Source organism: Oncorhynchus nerka, linkage group LG4 (assembly GCF_034236695.1).
Source record: "Oncorhynchus nerka isolate Pitt River linkage group LG4, Oner_Uvic_2.0, whole genome shotgun sequence".
NCBI lineage: Eukaryota > Metazoa > Chordata > Actinopteri > Salmoniformes > Salmonidae > Oncorhynchus > Oncorhynchus nerka.
Window position 1 is genome coordinate 84,463,534 of NC_088399.1, and position 20,203 is coordinate 84,483,736.

Consider the following 20,203-nt stretch of genomic DNA (forward strand, 5'->3'; position numbering starts at 1 on the left):
GAGACAACAACACTACATAAAGAGAGACCTAAGACAACAAATTAGCAAGGCAGCGACACATGACAACACAGCATTGTAGAAACACAACATGACAACATGGTAGCAGCACAAAACATGCTACAAACATTATTGGGCACAGACAACAGCACAAAGGGCAAGTAGGTAGAGACAACAATACATCACACAAAGCAGCCACAACTGTCAGTAAGAGTGTCCATGATTGAGTCTTTGAATGAAGAGACTGAGATAAAACTGTCCAGTTTGTTGCAGCTCGTTCAAGTCGCTAACTGCAGCGAACTGAAAAGAGGAGTGACCCAGGGATGTTTGTGCTTTGGGGACCTTTAACAGAATGTGACTGGCAGAACGGGTGTTGTATGTGGAGGATGAGGGCTGCAGTAGATATCTCAGATATGGGGGAGTGAGGCCTGAGAGGGTTTTTACAAATAAGCATCAACCAGTGGGTCTTGCGACGGGTATACAAAGATGACCAGTTTACAGAGTATAGAGTGCAGTGATGTGTCCTATAAAGGAGCATTGGTGGCAAATCTGATGGCCGATTGGTAAAGAACATCTAGCCGCTCAAGAGCACCCTTACCTGCCGATCTATAAATTACGTCTCCGTAATCTAGCATGGGTAGGATGGTCATCTGAATCACGGTTAGTTTGGCAGCTGGGGTGAAAAAGGACCGATTACGATAGTGGAAACCAAGTCTAGATTTAACTTTAGTCTGCAGCTTTGATATGTGCTGAGAGAAGGACAGTGTACTGTCTAGCCATACTCCCAAGGACTTGTATGAGGTGACTTACCTCAAGCTCTAAACCCTCAGCGGTAGTAATCACACCTGTGGGGAGAAGGGCATTCTTCTTACCACACCACATGACATTTGTTTTGGAGGTGTTCAGAACAAGGTTAAAGGGCAGAGAAAGCTTGCTGGACACTAAGAATGCTTTTTTGTAGAGCATTTAACACAAAATCCGAAGAGGGACCAGCTGAGTATAATACTATCATCGGCATATAAATGGATGAGAGAGCTGCCTGAGCTATGCTGTTGATGTAAATTGAGAAGAGCATGGGGCTTAGGATCGAGCTTTCGGGTACTCCCTTGGTGACAGGCAGTGGCTGAGACAGCATATCTTGACTTCATACACTGCACTCTTTGAGAGGTAGTTAGCAAATCAGGCCAAAGACCCATCAGAGACACCAATACTCCTTAACCAGCCCACAAGAATGGAACGGTCTACTGTATCGAAAGCTTTGGCAAAGTCAATAAAAATAGCAGCACAACATTGCTTAGAATCAAGGGCAATGGTGAAATCATCGAGGACCTTTAAGGTTGCACTGACACATCAATAAACTGAGCGGAAACCAGATTGCATACCCGAAAGAATACTATACACATCAAGAAAGCCAGTCAGTTGATAATTGACAAGTGTTACCAACACTTTTGAGTAACAGGGCAAAATAGAAATAGGCCTATAACAGTTAGGATCAGCTTGATCTCCCCTTTAAATAAAGGACGAACAGTGGCTGCCTTCCAAGCAATGGAAACCTCCCAGAAAGGAGAGACAGGGTAAAAGGTTGGAGATAGGCTTGGCGATGATAGGGGCAGCAACCTTAAAGAAGAAAGGGTATAAACCCTCTGACCCAGATGTTTTTTTGGGGTCAAGTTTAAGGAGCTCCTTTACCACCTTGGACTCTGTAGCAGGGCAGGAGAAAAAGAGGGAGAAGCATTGGGTATATTTGCATAAGAAGGAGTGGGAGATGAGGAAATGTTGCACAGGCAAGGAGGCGTGGCTTAACATTATATATATACTGCTCAAAAAAATAAAGGGAACACTTAAACAACACAATGTAACTCCAAGTCAATCACACTTCTGTGAAATCAAACTGTCCACTTAGGAAGCAACACTGATTGACAATAAATTTCACATGCTGTTGTGCAAATGGAATAGACAACAGGTGGAAATTATAGGCAATTAGCAAGACACCCCCAATAAAGGAGTGGTTCTGCAGGTGGTGACCACAGACCACTTCTCAGTTCCTATGCTTCCTGGCTGATTTTTTGGTCACTTTTGAATGCTGGCGGTGCTTTCACTCTAGTGGTAGCATGAGACGGAGTCTACAACCCACACAAGTGGCTCAGGTAGTGCAGCTCATCCAGGATGGGACATCAATGCGAGCTGTGGCAAGAAGGTTTGCTGTGTCTGTCAGCGTCCAGAGCATGGAGGCGCTACCAGGAGACAGGCCAGTACACCAGGAGACGTGGAGGAGGCCGTAGGAGGGCAACAACCCAGTAGCAGGACCGCTACCTCCGCCTTTGTGCAAGGAGGAGCAGGAGGAGCACTGCCAGAGCCCTGCAAAATGACCTCCAGCAGGCCACAAATGTGCATGTGTCTGCTCAAACGGTCAGAAACAGACTCCACGAGGGTGGTATGAGGGCACGACGTCCACAGGTGGGGGTTGTGCGAACAGCCAAACACCGTGCAGGACGTTTGGCATTTGCCAGAGAACACCAAGATTGGCAAATTCGCCACTGTGCTCTTCACAGATGAAAGCAGGTTCACACTGAACACATGTGACAGACGTGACAGAGTCTGGAGACGCCGTGGAGAACGTCCTGCTGCCTGCAACATCCTCCAGCATGACCGGTTTGGCAGTGGGTCAGTCATGGTGTGGGGTGGCATTTCTTTGGGGGGCCGCACAGCCCTCCATGTGCTCGCCAGAGGTAGCCTGACTGCCATTAGGTACCGAGATGAGATCCTCTGACCCCTTGTGAGAACATATGCTGGTGCGGTTGGCCCTGGGTTCCTCCTAATGCAAGACAATGCTAGACCTCATGTGGCTGAAGTGTGTCAGCAGTTCCTGCAAGAGGGAGGCATTGATGCTATGGACTGGCCCGCCCGTTCCCCAGACCTGAATCCAATTGAGCACATCTGGGACATCATGTCTCGCTCCATCCACCAACGTTGCACCACAGATTGTCCAGGAGTTGGCGGATGCTTTAGTCCAGGTCTGGGAGGAGATCCCTCAGGAGACCATCCGCCACCTCATCAGGAGCATGCCCAGGCGTTGTAGGGAGGTCATATAGGCACGTGGAGGCCACACACACTACTGAGCCTCATTTTGACTTGTTTTAAGGACATTACATCAAAGTTGGATCAGCCTGTAGTGTGGTTTTCCACTTTAATTTTGAGTGTGACTCCAAATCCAGTTAACTCACTATAGTTTTTGCAAGTCGGTTAAGATATCTACTTTGTGCATGACAAAAAAAAATCCAAAGATTGTTTACAGACAGATTATTTCACTTATGATTCACTGTGTGACAATTCCAGTGGGTCAGAAGTTTACATACACTAAGTTGACTGTGCCTTTAAACAGCTTGGACAAATGCAGGAAATGATGTCACGGCTTTAGAAGCTTCTGATAGGCTAATTGACATCATTTGAGTAAATTGGAGGTGTACCTGTGGATGTATTTCTAAGCCTACCTTCAAACTCAGTGCCTCTTTGCTTGACATCATGGGAAAATCCAAATAAATCAGCCCAAAAATGATAGACGTCCTCAAGACTGGTTCATACTTGGGAGCAATTTCCAAACGCCTGAAGGTACCACACATCTGTACAAACAATAGTACGCAAGTATAAACACCATGAGACCAGGCAGCCGTCATACCGCTCAGGAACGAGACGCGTTCTGTGTCCTAGAGATGAACGTACTTTGCTGCAAAAAGTGCAAACAATCCCAGAACAACAGCAAAGGACCTTGTGAAGAGGCTGGAGGAAACAGGTACAAAGTATATATATATCCACAGTAAAACAAGTCCTATATCGACATAACCTGAAAGGCCGCTTAGCAAGGAAGAAGCCACTGCTCCAAAACCACCAAAAAAAGCAAGACTACGGTCTGCAACTGTACATGGGGACAAATATTGTACTTTTTGGAGAAATGTCCTCTGGTCTGATGAAACAAAAATAGAACTGTTTGGCCATAACGACCATTGTTATGTTTGGAGAAAAAAGGGGGGTGCTTGCTAGCCGAAGAATACCATCCCAACCGTGAAGCACGGGGGTGGCAGCAGCATGTTGTGGTGGTGCTTTGCTGCAGGAGGGGCTGGTGCACTTCACAAAATAGATGGCATCATGAGGTAGGAAAATTCCGTGGATATATTGAAGAAACATCTCAAGACATCAGTCAGGAAGTTAAAGCTTGGTCGCAAATGGGTCTTCCAAATGGACAATGACCCCAAGCATACTTCCAAAGTTGTTGCAAATTGGCTTAAGGACAACAAAGTCAAGGTATTGGAGTGGCCATCACAAAGCCCTGACCTCAATCCTATAGAAAATGTGTGGGCAGAACTGAAAAAGCGTGTGCGAGCAAGGAGGCCTACAAACCTGACTCAGTTACACCAGCTCTGTCAGGAGGAATGGGCCAAAATTCACCAAACTTGTTGTGGGAAAATTGTGGAAGGCTACCTGAACCATTTGACCCGAGTTAAACAATTTAAAGGCAATGCTACCAAATACTAATTGAGTGTATGTATTCTTCTGACCCACTGGGAATTTGACGAAAGAAATAAAAGCTGAAATAAACATTTCTCTCTACTATTTTCTGACATTTCACATTCTTAAAATAAAGTGGTGATCCTAACAGACCTAAAACAGGGAATTTTTACTTGGATTAAATGTCAAGAATTGTGAAAAACCGAGATTAAATGTATTTGGCTAAGGTGTATGTAAACTTCTGACTTCAACTGTGTATATCTCAATGGAATAGTTGTAAGCACTTCATAAGCTCTATATAACTCCATTATAAGCCCATCTATAGCAAAATGAGCCCTAACAATATGAGAGTAGCGCTCAAGAGTGGCGCCGGAGAAGGCAGATGTTTTACGTGCCCCCAACGTTTGTGATTTTTGTTTGTTTATTTACATTGTTTGTAACTTGTTGTTTTACTTATTTTGCAGATAATATTGCCGCTACCATCTCTTATGACCGAAAATAACTTCATCAGGACTGTGATTACTCACCAAGGACTGACAGAATCCTTTCATTCCTTTCATGAGTCGGACGAGGCCGACGTGAACAATATACTGCTTTCTCGGGAATAAGCCCAGATCCCCGTGATTTGCGTGAAGAGGAGGAGGAGAAAAAAGGGCCGGAGGGCGGGCTGCCATCTGAGAATTTGTAGGCGATCGAATAAACCCCCACTTCCTTCCATTCTGCTAGCAAACGTGCAATCTTTGGACAATAAAATAGACGACCTACGCGGAAGATTAAACTACCAACAGGACATTCAAAACGGTAATATCTTATGCTTCACGGAGACGTGGCTGAACGACGACACCATCAACATACAGCTGGCTGGTTATACGTTGTACTGGCAGGATAGAACATCGGCATCTGGTAAGACAAGGGGCTTCGGACCATGTATTTTTGTAAATAACAGCTGGTACATGATATCTAAGGAAGTCTCGAGCTATTGCTCGCATGAGGTAGAGTATCTCATGATAAACTGTAGACCACACTACCTACCTAGAGAGTTTTCACATGTATTTTTCTTATCTGTTTACATGCCACCTCAGTCAGAAGCAGGCACTGAGACAGCATTGAATGAGCTGTATTCCGACATAAGCAAACAAGAAAACACGCACCCAGAGGCAGCGCTCCTAGTAGCCGGGGACTTTAATGCAGGGAAACTTAAATCAGTTTTACCAAGTTTCTATCAGCATGTTAAATGTGCTACCAGAGGAATAAAAACTCTGGACCACCTTTACTCCACACACAGAGACATGTACAAAGCTCTCCCTCGCCCTCCATTTGGCAAAACTGACAATAATTCTATCCTCCTGATTCCTGCTCACAAGCAAAAATTAAAGCATGAAGCACCCGTGACTAGATCAATAAAAATGAAGCAGATGCTAAGCTACAGGACTGTTTTGCTAGCACAGACTGAATATGTTCCGGGATTCCTCAGATGGCATTGAGGAGTACACCACATTAGTCATTGGTTTACTCAATATGTGCATCGATGACGTTGTCCCCACAGTGACCGTATGTACATACCCCAACCAGAAGCCATGGATTACAGGCAACATCCACACTGAGCTAAAGGCTAGAGCTGCCGCTTTCAAGGAGCAAGACCCTAACCTGGAAGCTTATAAGAAATCCCTCTATGCCCTCCGACGAACCATCAAACAGGCAAAGCTTCAATACAGGACTAAGATCAAATCGTACTACACCGGCTCCAATGCTCGTCAGATGTGGCAGGGCTTGTAAACTATTACAGACTGCAAAGGGAAGCACAGCCGAGAGCTGCCCAGTGACACGAGCCTACCAGACGAGCTAAAGTACTTCTATGCTCGCTTCGAGGCAAATAACACTGAAACATGCATGAGAGCACCAGCTGTTCTGGAAGACTGTGTGATCACGCTCTCCACAGCCGATGTGATTAAGAACTTTAAACAGGTCAACAGTCACAAGGTCGCAGGGCCAGACGGATTAGCAGGACGTGTACTGCGAGCATGCGCTGACCAACTGGCAAGTGTCTTCACTGACATTTTCAACCTCTCCCTGTCCGAGTCTGTAATACCAACATGTTTTAAGCAGATCACCATAGTGCCTGTGCCCAAGAACATTAAGGTAACCTGCCTAAATCACAACACTATTATTCCAGAAACCCTAGACCCATTCCAATTTCCATACCGCCAGATCCACAGATGATGCAATCTTTATCTCTATTGCACTCCACACTGCCCTTTCCCACCTGTACAAAATAGAGAAAGAGAATGCTATTCATTGACTACAGCTCAGCATTCAACACCATAGTGCCCTCAAAGCTCATCAATAAGCTAAGGACCCTGGGACTAAACACCTCCCTCTGCAACTGGATCCTGAACTTCTTGACGCCCCCCCCCCAGGGGGTAAGGTTTGGTAACAACACATCCGCCATGCTGATCCTCAACACAGGGGCCCCTCAGGGGTGCGTGCTCAGTCCTCTCCTGTACTCCCTGTTCACTCATGATTGCACGGCCAGGCACGACTACAACACCATCATTAAGTTTGCCGATGACACAACAGTGGTAGGCCTGATCACAGACAAGACAGCCTATAGGGAGGAGGTCAGAGACCTGACCATGTAGTGCCAGGACAACAACCTCTCACTCAACATGATCAAGACAGAGGAGATGATTGTGGACTACAGGAAGGAGGCCCGAGCCTGCCTCCATTCTCATTGACGGGGCTGCAGTGGAACAGGTTGAGAGCTTCAAGTTGCTTCATGTCCACATCACCAACAAACTAACATGGTCCAAGCACACCCAGACAGTCGTGAAGAGGGCACGGGAAAAACCTATTCCCCCTCAGGAGACTGAAAATAATTGGCATGGGTCCTCAGATCCTCAAAAGGTTCTACAACTGCACCATCGAGAGCATCCTGACTGGTTGCATCACTGACTGGTATGGCAACTGCTCGGCCTCTGACCTCAAGGCACTAAAGAAGGTAGTGCGAACGGCACAGTGATGCACTGGGGCCAAGTTTCCTGCCATTCAGGACCTCTATACCAGGAGGTGTCAGAGGAAGGCCCTAAAAATAGTCAAAGACTCCAGCCACCCTACTCATGGACTGTTCTCTCTGCTACCGCACGGCAAGCGGTACCGGAGCGCCAAGTCTAGGTCCAAGAGGGTTCTAAACAGCTTCTACCCCCAAGCCATAAGACTCCTGAACACCTAATCAAATGGCTACCCAGACTATTTGCATCGCCCCCCTCTTTGACACCACTGCTACTCTCTGTTGTTATCATCTATGCACAGTAACTTTAATAACTCTACCTACATATTACCTCAACTAACCAGTGCCCCCGCACATGGACTGTACTGGTACCCCCCTGTATATAAGTCTCGCAATTGTTATTTTACTGCTGCTCTTTAATTACTTGTTACTTTTATTTCTTATTCATATATTTTTTAAACTGCATTGTTGATTAGGGGCTCGTAAGTAAGCATTTCACTGAAAGGTCTACATCTGTTGTATTTGGCACGTGACAAAAAAATGTTTTATTTGATATCGATGGGTTTCTAAGACAGACAGTCAACCTCATAGATTGCTGTATTGAACATGCATGTAGATTAGACACACTGTAAATCAGTGGAATAGTTGTATGAGAACGAACCATTTAATTGGCCGTGTCTCCAGAGGGATGCGAACCTAGGAAGTCTCTAGGCCAATGAATCACTCATGGGTGCATCAATGACGACTGCCACTACGATAGACACGTTTGGCTCACTGAACTACAATGTATTTCAATGACACGTCATCATGAGAATCCTACAGTAAGTAAAATGGAATGAAAAAAGTAACTGACTCATAATCCCTTATCTTAGTTTTAAGAATAATGAGTCACTGGTACAGTGATAATATGTGTAATATAATTATATTATTACTACAAGAGTCTCTCTGGATAAGAGCGTCTGCTAAATCATTCTAATGTAACGTCAATGGAATGACTGAGGACGAAGAGTGGAGGACATTAAGGGAGAAAGTCAGGGGCAACATAACATTGGACCATCATAACAGAACTATCAGAAAAATGTTGACCAGTGGAAAACCCGGCTGGGTTGCCAAGTCTCGTAAATCGGGCCAGAGACGGGCCAATGTCAGAGGCTGAACTCTGAATCCCACTGTCCTGTCTGGGCGTGGAATAACATTACTCACACACACACACACACACACACACACACAGGGAGGTAGAGATCACTCGTGTTCTGCTCCCTGTTGCCTGGGCAACACTTTCCTGTTCTGGTTCTCTTGCTTACGGAAGAAAAGGGGAGTGTTTGTGTGTGTGAGCAGCAGAGTTTTTTCCTGTTTCGTGGTGGGTAGTGGAGTGACATAATCAGCTGAAGAGCAATCTGGCACTGAAGCTTTATTAATGTGAAGGCTGGCTCCAGTACAGTGCCTCCAAACTTTAGATATAATTTGTAGAAACTGGAGTAGGTTGGTTGTGACCTATGGATAAATAAATAGTCTAAATATGAATGTTTCATACGTTAATTGTAATGCTTGTCGTCTGGAGAAAGAGAGGAGGACCAAGGTGCAGCGTGGTAAGTGTTCATTATTTTAATAAAACAACTGAACACTGAACAAAACAACAAAAACGACAAACGAACAGTCCTGTAAGGTGATGAAAAACACTAAACAGAAAATAATTACCCACAACCAAAATGGGGAAAACAGGCTACCTAAGTATGATTCTCAATCAGAGACAACGATTGACAGCTGCCTCTGATTGAGAACCATACCAGGCCAAACACAGAAATACAACAAAGAAAAAAAATAACCCACCCCAACTCACACCCTGACCAAACTAACACAAAGACATAATAAAGGAACTAAGGTCAGAACGTGACAGTACCCCCCCCCAAAGGTGTGGACTCCGGCCGCAAAACCTGAACCTATAGGGGTTCAACCTCGGACTGGGGACCCTCGCAGCGGGCCCTGGACAGGCGGGAGACTCCGGCAGCGCCGGCGTGAAGGGCGATTCCGGCATCGCCAGAGTGACTGACAGAGTGACTGCTCCTGACAGACGGGCGGATCCGGCAGCTCCTGACAGACGGGCGGCTCCGGCAGCTCAGGACAGACGGGCGGCTCCGGCAGCTCAGGACAGACGGGCGGCTCCGGCAGCTCAGGACAGACGGGCGGCTCCGGCAGCTCAGGACAGACGGGCGGCTCCGGCAGCTCAGGACAGACGGGCGGCTCCGGCAGCTCAGGACAGACGGGCGGCTCCGGCAGCTCAGGACAGACGGGCGGCTCTGGCTTGGACAGAGAACCTGGAGGGAGGAGACGGAGAGGCAGCCTGGCGCGTGGGGCTGCCATAGGAGGCCTGGTGCATGGAGGAGGCACCGGAAGGACCGGGCTGTGGGGGAGCACTGGAGCCCTGGCGCGCAGCCTTGGCACCACTCCTCCCGGCTGGATCACCACTTTAGCCCGGACCCTCCAGAGTGCAGGCACAGGTTGAACCGGGCTGTGTGTGAGCACTGGAGATCTGGTGCATACCACTCGTACCTCTCCCTTAGGCTGAATACCCACATTCGCCCGGCACAGGCGGAGCGCAAGCATAGGACGCACTGCACCCTCCCAGCGGCTCGGAGACACAGCACGCAGAGCCGGCGCAGGATACCCTGGGCCGAAACGGCGTACCGGAGACCAAACACGCTGGGCTGGCACAACACGCCCTGGCTGAATGCCCACTCTCGCATGGCACTTGTGGGGGCTGCGATGTAGCGCACCGGGTCTTTCTTGGTCCTTTCTTGGTGGGTGATTCTGTAACTCGATTCGTCTTCCTCTGACGAGGAGTATGAAAGATCGGACCAAGGTGCAGCGTGGTAAGTGTTCATTATTTTAATAAAACAACTGAACACTGAACAAAACAACAAACAAACAGTCCTGTAAGGTGATGAAAAACACTAAACAGAAAATAATCACCCACAACCAAAATGGGGAAAACAGGCTACCTAAGTATGATTCTCAATCAGAGACAACGATCGACAGCTGCCTCTGATTGAGAACCATACCAGGCCAAACACAGAAATACAACAAAGAAAAAAGGACATAGACTACCCACCCCAACTCACACCCTGACCAAACTAACACAAATACATAATAAAGGAACTAAGGTCAGAACGTGACATTGATATCTGCCAGGTTTTGTACTGTACCACAGCGCCAAAAGAGAGATGTTCCAAGAAATGAAAAACTAAGTTTAAACCTGCATGCTTGGCACTAAAGGACCAGAGTTTTTTGCCTTTAAGCCCTAGACCTCTCATTCCAAAACTCCCCTGCGCTCTACAAGTCTGTCATCGTCATCTGAAGATAAGGATGCATCATGATCCACACATACTAACACAGTCTTGAAGAAGGCACAACTTCTTCCCCCTCAGGAGGCTGAAAAGGTTATACAGCTGCACCATTGAGAGCATCTTGACTGGCTGCATCACCGCTTGGTTTGGTAACTGCACAGCTTCTACCCCCAAGCCATAAGTCTGCTTAACAGTTAGTTTAATAGTTAGCCAAATAGCTACCTGGAATATCTGCCTTGACCTTTGCATTAACCTTCTTCACTCATCACATATGCAGCTGTTACTGTTTATTATCTGTCACTTTATTCCTAGTTATATGTATCTTCACTCTGTTTATGACTGGAAACTGCACAGAGTACTCTTGGTGATCTTGCACACTAGCCATCATGGAACTGATGCACCATTGTGCTAAATTTTTCTGGGCATTCAAACTTTGCCATGACCTTCCAGAGGCCGTCGTGCCTTGTGGTGTCAAAAGCCTTTGGCAGGTTGAAAAAAGTGAGATACAGGTCAGAGTTTGGCATTTGTCTTGGAGTTGGTGAGCTGTAAACATCATGTTAGTTGTTCCACAGTTCTGTCTGAAGCCACACTGGCTCTCGGGCAGCATGTCTTGGTCTAGGTGTTCTTTTAGATGGTGCAGGAGGATTCTAGCTAAGATTTTTCCAGCAATTGACAGCAAGGATATACCTCTGTGATTGTAACAGGCTTGGTGATTGCCTTTCCTCTTGTAGAGGTGGTTAGTCCTTATCTCCTGAGGGACAGCTTCTTGTCTCCACAATGACTGGAAGAGGTCAGTTAGCTTCTCAACCAAATGAGGCCCTCCCACCTTGTAGGTTTCAGCTGGTATGGTGTCAGCTCCTGTAGTTTTTCCTGATGAGAGGAGACTGATACTTTTTTTGTTTCCTCCTGGGTGGGTAGGTCTGCAAGAGACAAGTTCATTTCAACTTGCGGCAGCCTGTTGATTGCTTCTTCATTTATTGAGGGCTGAGTTTAATTGTTCGGCCCATCTGGAAAGGATTTTGTCTTTCTCTCTGAGCAATGTAGTTCCATCCGCAATCAGAAAAGTTGAGGTTCTTGAAAAAAAAATGAACCTCAACTTGGACTCCAAACGGTGGTCAAGGGCTTCAACAAATTACTGCCGGATGTTCTCCTCTTTCACTGAGAGATGTTGATTCGCTTTAAAGATTTTTTGCCTTGTTGACGTTTGATCCGGATGTTGAGCTCAGAGATAAGTCGGTGTTCTATCCAGCATTCTGCATTGCACATGGCCTTTTTCACCCTTGACATCATGTCTGTCTCTCCTCCTGACAATGTCAATCAAGTGCCAGTGTTTGGACCTTGCATCCATGTTGTTTTTTTGCGGTTGGAAGATTGTTTATGATGGTGACCTGCTTTTAGCCTGTAAATGGTGCTTCAGAAGGTGTAACTGGCTCCAACTTCTGCAACCTGTCCCCGGGTCAGCTAGCCGGGTCTCACTTACGGTGGAAATGTCCATTTTGTATTTGGCACGTTCTCTGCCAACAAGAGCGTACGCCTCTCAGGTCTGTTTGGTCCAGCAGTGTCCATTCGTGAGCGGGCATTCCAAGCACCAATATAAAGTGGTTTCACTTTTATTTTCTTTGTTCGACTGCTGCGGTGCTCCTAATGCTGGGGAGGTGAGCAGTGTGAACCTGAATAGTACTGCTCAGACTGCTGCCGAGTTCCACTGCTGCTTCAGGCCAGTGAAAAGCGATATCCTGAGCCGCCTGTGTGCGAGTCCATGGCTACAGCTTCGTCAATCGCAGAAAGCCACAGGACTTTGGGTGATGGCTTCATGACTTGCTCATTGCAGTGAAGGAGAGTTATGCAGCTTCAACCTCACGCTCTCGTCCAGGGTCACCTGTATCCAGTGGCAAGACACTGTCAAGATGGCTGGAGATAATTCTGGATGCAGTGGATGGTCTGAGGAAACCTTCTGATGGCATTTCCTCGACCAAGGGTTCCACAGACCCAAACTCAGATATTGAGTTTCCCAGGTTAGTTAACCACCGCCAGGGGTTCGGTGTTGGGAGCTGCTGGCAGTACTGACTCACCAGGGGGAAAATGGAAAGCACCTGGTGTGCGCCTACGGTAGCAACTACTGTTCCCAGCAAAGACTGGTTGAACACCCAGCTGACCAGACAATAAAGAGCACACGTAACCACTAGGCTAATAAATAAATTGTATAATTTGATTACAGACATCATGTTATTTCAAGTTTGGAGCACAATATCACATTGTTAAAATGCCATAAATTGGGCATCTAGCCCAATTTATCCAGGTTTTAACAGGATTCCAAGGACCTTTTCTGAGATGCTTTGTGGATACGGGCCCTGATCTCTATTGTATAGTAATTCAGGAAAACACAGAAGATACTACAAACAAAATTGGAAATAATTCAATTATATTGATTAGGCAATGCATATCCAACAAATGTTTGGAGGCACATTTCAGCAGACCATTTCACAATTTGGTATTTAGAGTAGAGGTCGACCGATTAATCGGAATGGCCGATTAATTAGGGCCGATTTCAAGTTTTCATAACAATCGGAAATCGGTATTTCTGGGCACCGATTTGCCGATTTTTGTATTTTTATACCTTTATTTAACTAGGCAAGTCAGTTAAGAACACATTCTTATTTTCAATGACGTCCTAGTAATGGTGGGTTAACTGCCTCGTTCAGGGGTAGAATGACAGATTTTCACCTTGTCAGCTCGGGGGATGCAAACTTACAACCTTACAGTTAACTAGTCCAACGCAATAACGACCTACCTCTCTCTCATTGCACTCCACGAGGAGACTGACTGCCTCTTACGCGAATGCAGTAAGCCAAGGTAAGTGGCTAACTAGCATTAAACTTATCTTATAAAAAACAATTGATCATAATCACATGGTTGATGATATTACTAGATATTATCTAGCGTATCCTGCGTTGCATATAATCTGACTGAGCATACAAGTATCTAAGTATCTGACTGAGCGGTGGTAGGCAGAAGCAGGCGCGTAAACATTCATTCCAACAGCACTTTCGTGCATTTTGCCAGCAGCTCTTTGTTGTGCGTCAAGCATTGTGCTGTTTATGACTTCAAGCCTATCAACTCCCGAGATGAGGCTGGTGTAACCAAAGTGAAATGGCTAGCTAGTTGGCGGGCGCTAATAGTGTTTCAAACTTCACTCGCTCTGAGCCTTGGGGTGGTTGTTTCCCTTGCTCTGCATGGGTAAGGCTGCTTCGAGGGTGGCTGTTGTCGTTGTGTTGCTAGTTCGAGCCCAGGGAGGAGCGAGGAGAGGGAAGGAAGCTATACTGTTACACTGGCAATACTAAAGTGCCAATAAGAACAGACAATAGTCAAAGATTAATGAAATACAAATGGTATAGAGGGAAATAGTCCTATAATTCCTATAATAACTACAACCTTAAACTTCTTACCTGGGAATATTGAAGACTCATGTTAAAAGGAGACACCAGCTTTCATATGTTCTCATGTTCTGAGCAAGGAACTGAAACGTTAGCTTTCTTACATAGCACATATTGCACTTTTACTTTCTTCTCCAACACTTTGTTTTTTCATTATTTAAACCAAATTGAACATGTTTCATTATTTACATGAGGCTAAATTGATTTTATTGATGTATTATATTAAGTTAAAATAAGTGTTCATGCAGTGTTGTTGTACAAATAAAAAACATTTTTTAAATCGTCCGATTAATTGGTATCGGCTTTTTTGGTCCTCTTATAATCGGTATCGGCGTTGAAAAATCATAATTGGTCGACCTCGAATTTAGAGGACAAAATCATTGATACAACTAACAAACCACTCAGCTACAGTGTTTTGAAATCCTTTAAAAACAATGACAGTGTGAATCCACAATGACATGCCAAACCACAGAAATATATCTTGCCCTCTGTATTGCAAGAAGGGAAATCGATGGTCTGGGACATGCCCACAAGGCTTGTGATTGACAGGTCCTCTTGGATGTGGGTGTAACACATGGGTATATCCTCAGCCTGAAGTGTCGCCAGTTGCGCCACCGAATTACTAGCTTTTGCATGATGGCGATTGGCAAGACGCTTCAAGGGGGGGGGTTCATTGTGCAAGCAAGGCAGAGGCCAGATTAAATTAAATTCATTAATTAAATTCATTCAATAGTTCCCCCCCCTCATCAATCTACACACAATACTCCATAACAACAAAGCAAAAACAGGTTTGTAGAATTTTCTGCACAAAAAAAAATAATTGAAAACTGAAATATTAAATTTCCATAAGTATTCAGACCCTTTACGTAGCACTTTGTTGACGCACCTTTGGCAACAATTACAGCCTCAAGTCTTCTTGGGTATGACAAGTTTCCCCCATTCTTCTCTGAAGATCCTCTCATGCTCTGTTAGGTTGGATGGTGAGCGTTGCTGCACAGATATTTTCAGATCTCCAGAGATCTTAGATCGGATTTAAGCGTTGGCTCTGGCTGGGCCACTCAAGGACATTGTCCCGAAGCCACTCTTGCGTTGTCTTGGCTGTGTGCTTAGGGTTGTTGTCCTGTTGGAAGGTGAACCTTTGCCCCAGTCTAAGGTCCTGAATGCTCTGGAGCAGGTTTTCATCAAGGATCTTCTCTGTACTTTCCTCCATTCATCTTTCCCTCGATCCTGACTAGTCTCCCAGTTCCTGCCGCTGAAAATCATCCCCACAACATGAGGCTGCCACCAGCATGCTTCACCATAGGGATGGTGCCAGGTTTCCTTCAGATGTCACACTTGGCATTCAGGACAATGAGTTCAATCTTGTTTTCATCAGACCAAAGAATCTTGTTTCTCATGAAACAAGTTTCTCAAAAGGTGCATTTTGGCAGCTGTCGTGTGCCTTTTACTGGGGAGTGGCTTCCACCTGATTGGTGGAATGCTGCAGAGATGGTTGTCCTTCTGGAAGGTTCTCCCATATCCACAGAGGAACTCCGGAGCTCTGTCAGAGTGACCATCAGGATTTTGATCACCTCCCTGACCAAGGCCCTTCTCCCCCGATTGTGCAGTTTGGCCCGGCGGCCAGCTCTAGGAAGAGTCTTGGTGGTTCCAAATGTCTTCCATTTAAGAATGATAGAGGCCACTGTGTTCTTGGGGACCTTCAGTGCTGCAGACATTTTTTGGTACCCTTCCCCAGATCTGTGCCTCGACACAATCCTGTCTTGGAGCTCTACGGAGAATTCCTTCGACCTCATAGCTTGGTTTTTGCTTTGACATGCACTGTCAACTGTGGGACCTTATATAAGAAAGGTGCTTAACATGTGTGCCTTTCCAAATCATGTTCAACCAATTGAATTTACCATAGGTGGACTCAAAATCAAGTTGTAGAACACATCTCATGGATGATCAATGGAAACAGGATGCACCTGAGCTCAATTTTGAGTTTCATAGCAAAGGGTTTGAATAGTTATGTAAATAAGGTATTTCTGTAAAAAAAAAAATATATAGATTTGCAAACATTTCTTCACTTTTTTTTCTCGCTTTGTCATTATGGGGTATTGTGTGTAGATTAATTAGGATTTTTTAAATGTAATACATTTTAGAATAAGGCTGTAACGTAACAAAATGTGGAAAAAGGGGTCTGAATACTTTCCGAATGCACTGTAGGCTATCAGAAATATAGGCTATTAGCAATATACGCTATTAGCAATATGTGTCTCGTCTCAGCATTAGTCTCTGACAGTGTAGGATAAACCATAACCTCTTTATCTAATATACCATCTGGTAATCTGATGTGTCTGGGACTTCCTTGTCCACCTTCTCTCTAATCCAGACTGTTAATGCTGAAGGGCTCTGTAGTTAGCACTTTGTAAAGCTGCTCGCCCCACTCTTCTCTGACCTAGCTAGATTTATGAGCCAATTTCCCCATAGGGCCCACCACGACCAACAACACCCACTGCATTGTTCTCTGTAGTAGTTCACTTCAAAATAAAAGTTTGTTAGATGTTTTGACATCTAAGGGGACTAATGTCGAGATGAGTTGTATTTTCTAGTCATTGGGTTGATATGCTGTATTTGGATCTAGATTGGTGTGTAGTGTGACATGGACCCATCTCGACCTCTTTTGAGGTCTGAAAACATCTTGACAAAATTAGTCTTAGGAATGAATCACCACTTTAAATTCTGAAACGTGTTATATATGATTAAAATACGACAATCAAAGTTGTTCTAAAAAGTCCATTTTTTCCCTCAGTGATGCTGCAGGTGGTAGAGGACAGCATTTGAAATGGAAATAGGACTGACAGCTTTTGTGGAACGTGACTCCACACATTCAGAGTGGGCAAATATCTACACACACCACAATATGGCCGCTACTCACATCCACATATTCAGTGGAGTGGGCCAAAGCCAGAATGACACTCTAAGCACTCCTTAGGCCTATATCATCTTGAGTCTGGTATGCAACAACATTTCTCTACTTAATTTTCTCACGCTAGCCCTTGAGAGGCTCTTCTGTTGAGTTTTGATGAAGATCAGTGCCTAGTTGGACACATTGGGCACTTAGGGGTCTATGAGGAACTCATTACCACTTGCTGCTGCTTTATCTTTCGAGACCCTTTTACGAGGCTACACCATTTTCTTATTTTCAAGCTGCTCCTCATCTAACTCTGATTCAGGTGATTGTTCATGAAAACACTAGATTAATTAAACCATCTTTATCATCTGAAATTAGCTGCCCTCTTCAAAGCGAAGTGCTTTCAACTGACACGGTTTTATAGTGGGGAGACAGTGAAATATGTTAAGCATAATTTCCCACAAGTGAATCAGAATCAGGCAAAGAAATATCTCAGAAAAAGTCATTAACCGGGTGATTATTTTTGAGACAATTCAATTTCACAGAGGAAGAGACACAGAAGAAGTTCATACCAACTGGCTTGTTGACACCCAGAAAGCCAGCATTTCCCAAGAGCTTGAAGACTTTGTGGGCAGGAAATATCCCTCTGCCTCCCATTGGTCCACATAGGGGTTGATATCCTGGTCGATGATCTACAACACATGCAAAGACAGAGGGAAAGATGACAAACACATAGACGTAGGTGTGGTACGAGCTACGTGGCCTGGGCGTAGGTTGTCTGTGTGAGAATGGATATGTATGCCAATGGTGTGGTTGTGTGAGACTAACTTTTACATTACATTTCATTCCAATCTATTGAATGTTAATATTAATAGCTTACTTTCCCCCTGACAATTTACTTGGAAATTGACTCACCATCTTGACAGAACCACATTAAGAACGGTCCATAGTTGTAAATAAACGGGAAGTTGTCAACTGTATTTTCAGCAGTCCTGTTCTGCCTCTACTTCAGTCTATGTAACCTATCACTGGCAGACTGCTAGCCTAAGGTCTACATATCGATGAATACAAAAAGAACACAAAACATACTGAAATAACATCTCATATGGATGAATACATGCTATGTTAAGAGGGGGATGCTATTGTGTGTGTGCCACCTATCTATTACACTCACTGTCAACAAGCCTTTATTGCACTTTCACAAGACAGCCGATAGAGATCGGATTAGTGTATTACCATGTAGCCTAGCTCCCCAAACCCAATCCAAATTCTTGTCATTAAGAGGGAAACAATTATAATATAGTTTGAGACTAACAAGGCTATGTTTGCATCTAACAATGTTAGCCAAAAATCTAATCTAATTTCCCTATGGAGTCACCATAATACTAACTGTACCAGTTACAGTATACCAGCTCCAGTACATGGACGTAGAGATGTGCAGGAATCTAGAAGCATGAAGATGAAGTGATTCGGATGAAGTAAAACATTAGATCCTCCATGTAAAGCTACAGTAATATATTATGGATTATGAAAATCTCTCTTAAATCCACCTGAGGGCATTCCCTTCATAGCGGGGCCACAGCCAAACTCCCCTGCGTCATGCTTGAAAACTGTTAGGGAGTGAAGGGATGAGGAGCGGAACACTCCCGTTCTAGAGATATGGGAGTGTCAAGAGACCATTGGTACGTCCCAAATTCCATATGTAGTGCACTACTTTTGAGCAGTGCCCAATACATTGTTTACACAAAACATTAAGAAAACCTGCTCTTTCCATGACCGACTGACCAGGTGAATCTAGGTGAAAGCTATCATCCCTTATTGATGTCACTTGTTAAATCCACTTCAATCAGTATAGATGAAGGGGAGGAGACCAGTAAAATAAGTATTTGTTTATCCTTGAGACATTTGAGACATGGATTGTGTGTGTGTGTCATTCAGAAGGTGAACGGGCAAGACAAAATATTTAAATGCCTTTGAATGGGGTATGGTATTAGGTGCCAGTTGCACCAGTTTGAGTGTGTCAAGAACTGCAATGCTGCTGGGTTATTCCATGCTCAACAGTTTCCCGTTTGTAATAAGAATGGTCCACCACCCAAAGGACATCCAGCAAACATGACACAACTGTGGGAAGCATAGGAGTCAACATGGGTCAGCATGGATGGTGTTCTTTTTTGAAGGTGCATAGAGTACAGTAGAAGAGCTTAAATGTACAACTACTATCAGCTTTTAAGTGTTTAACATAGCCTATATGCATTTAATCTACGATGCATAATTGGTTTCAACAAGCCACCTGAAATTGTTTCGCTAAGTCTACATCCTCATAAAAATAGACCTGTTTTTGGGTGGAAATGTTCAAAACAGTTAATACTGCCTATGTAAAATAGTTTGATTTTAGGCAACGACATGTGCTTCCTCCCAATTCCATTTCGGTAGGTAATGTAGAGACCCTTGACAAACCTGTCTATAAATCTGCATTCAAGCGTTGCTGTGGAGCACAACAACTCTCCAATGGCAGGTAGAGAGAAAATTAAAAGCAATTAAAAGCACCATAATTATGCAGTTAAGTGAGGAAAATGACTAATTTAGTGTAATGCAGCTTCCTTCAGTGCATAAGCCACAGTCAGGGGCCACGAGTCACTGTTCATTATGGAGTTTGTTCTAAAATCTTAAAATTCAGTCTTATTAAATATGACTGAGTTCATAACCAGAGTAAAGCACAAGTTCTGGCTTTCCATGGGGGTTTGAAGGCATTTCAAGACAAACGAACAATTGCCAAGAGGAAAATGCCTCCCCAAAATGCCTGTTTTCATATTCCAAAAGATTGTGCAAGGAGGGATAGCAACATACACAGAACTGGCTCCTCTACCAGCCAAGAACAACAAACAGACCTATAACCTAAGAGTACAGGACAGGTAGGCCTATAACCTACGAGTACAGGACAGCTAGACCTACTGTATAACCTATGAGTACAGGACAGCTAGGCCTACTGTATAACCTACGAGTACAGGACAGCTCGGCCTACTGT

The 20,203-nt window shown here is 44.7% G+C and overlaps 1 protein-coding gene across 1 annotated transcript in view; it reads right to left on the reverse strand.

The window, feature by feature from the left end:
- zgc:85777 (uncharacterized protein LOC405871 homolog) overlaps positions 1-20,203 on the reverse strand; it is a 40,789-nt gene that overhangs the window by 13,033 nt on the left and 7,553 nt on the right. Inside the window, 2 exon segments of the mRNA XM_029658801.2 lie at positions 17,751-17,819; positions 17,822-17,870. Coding sequence (XP_029514661.2) covers positions 17,751-17,819; positions 17,822-17,870 — 118 coding nt within the window.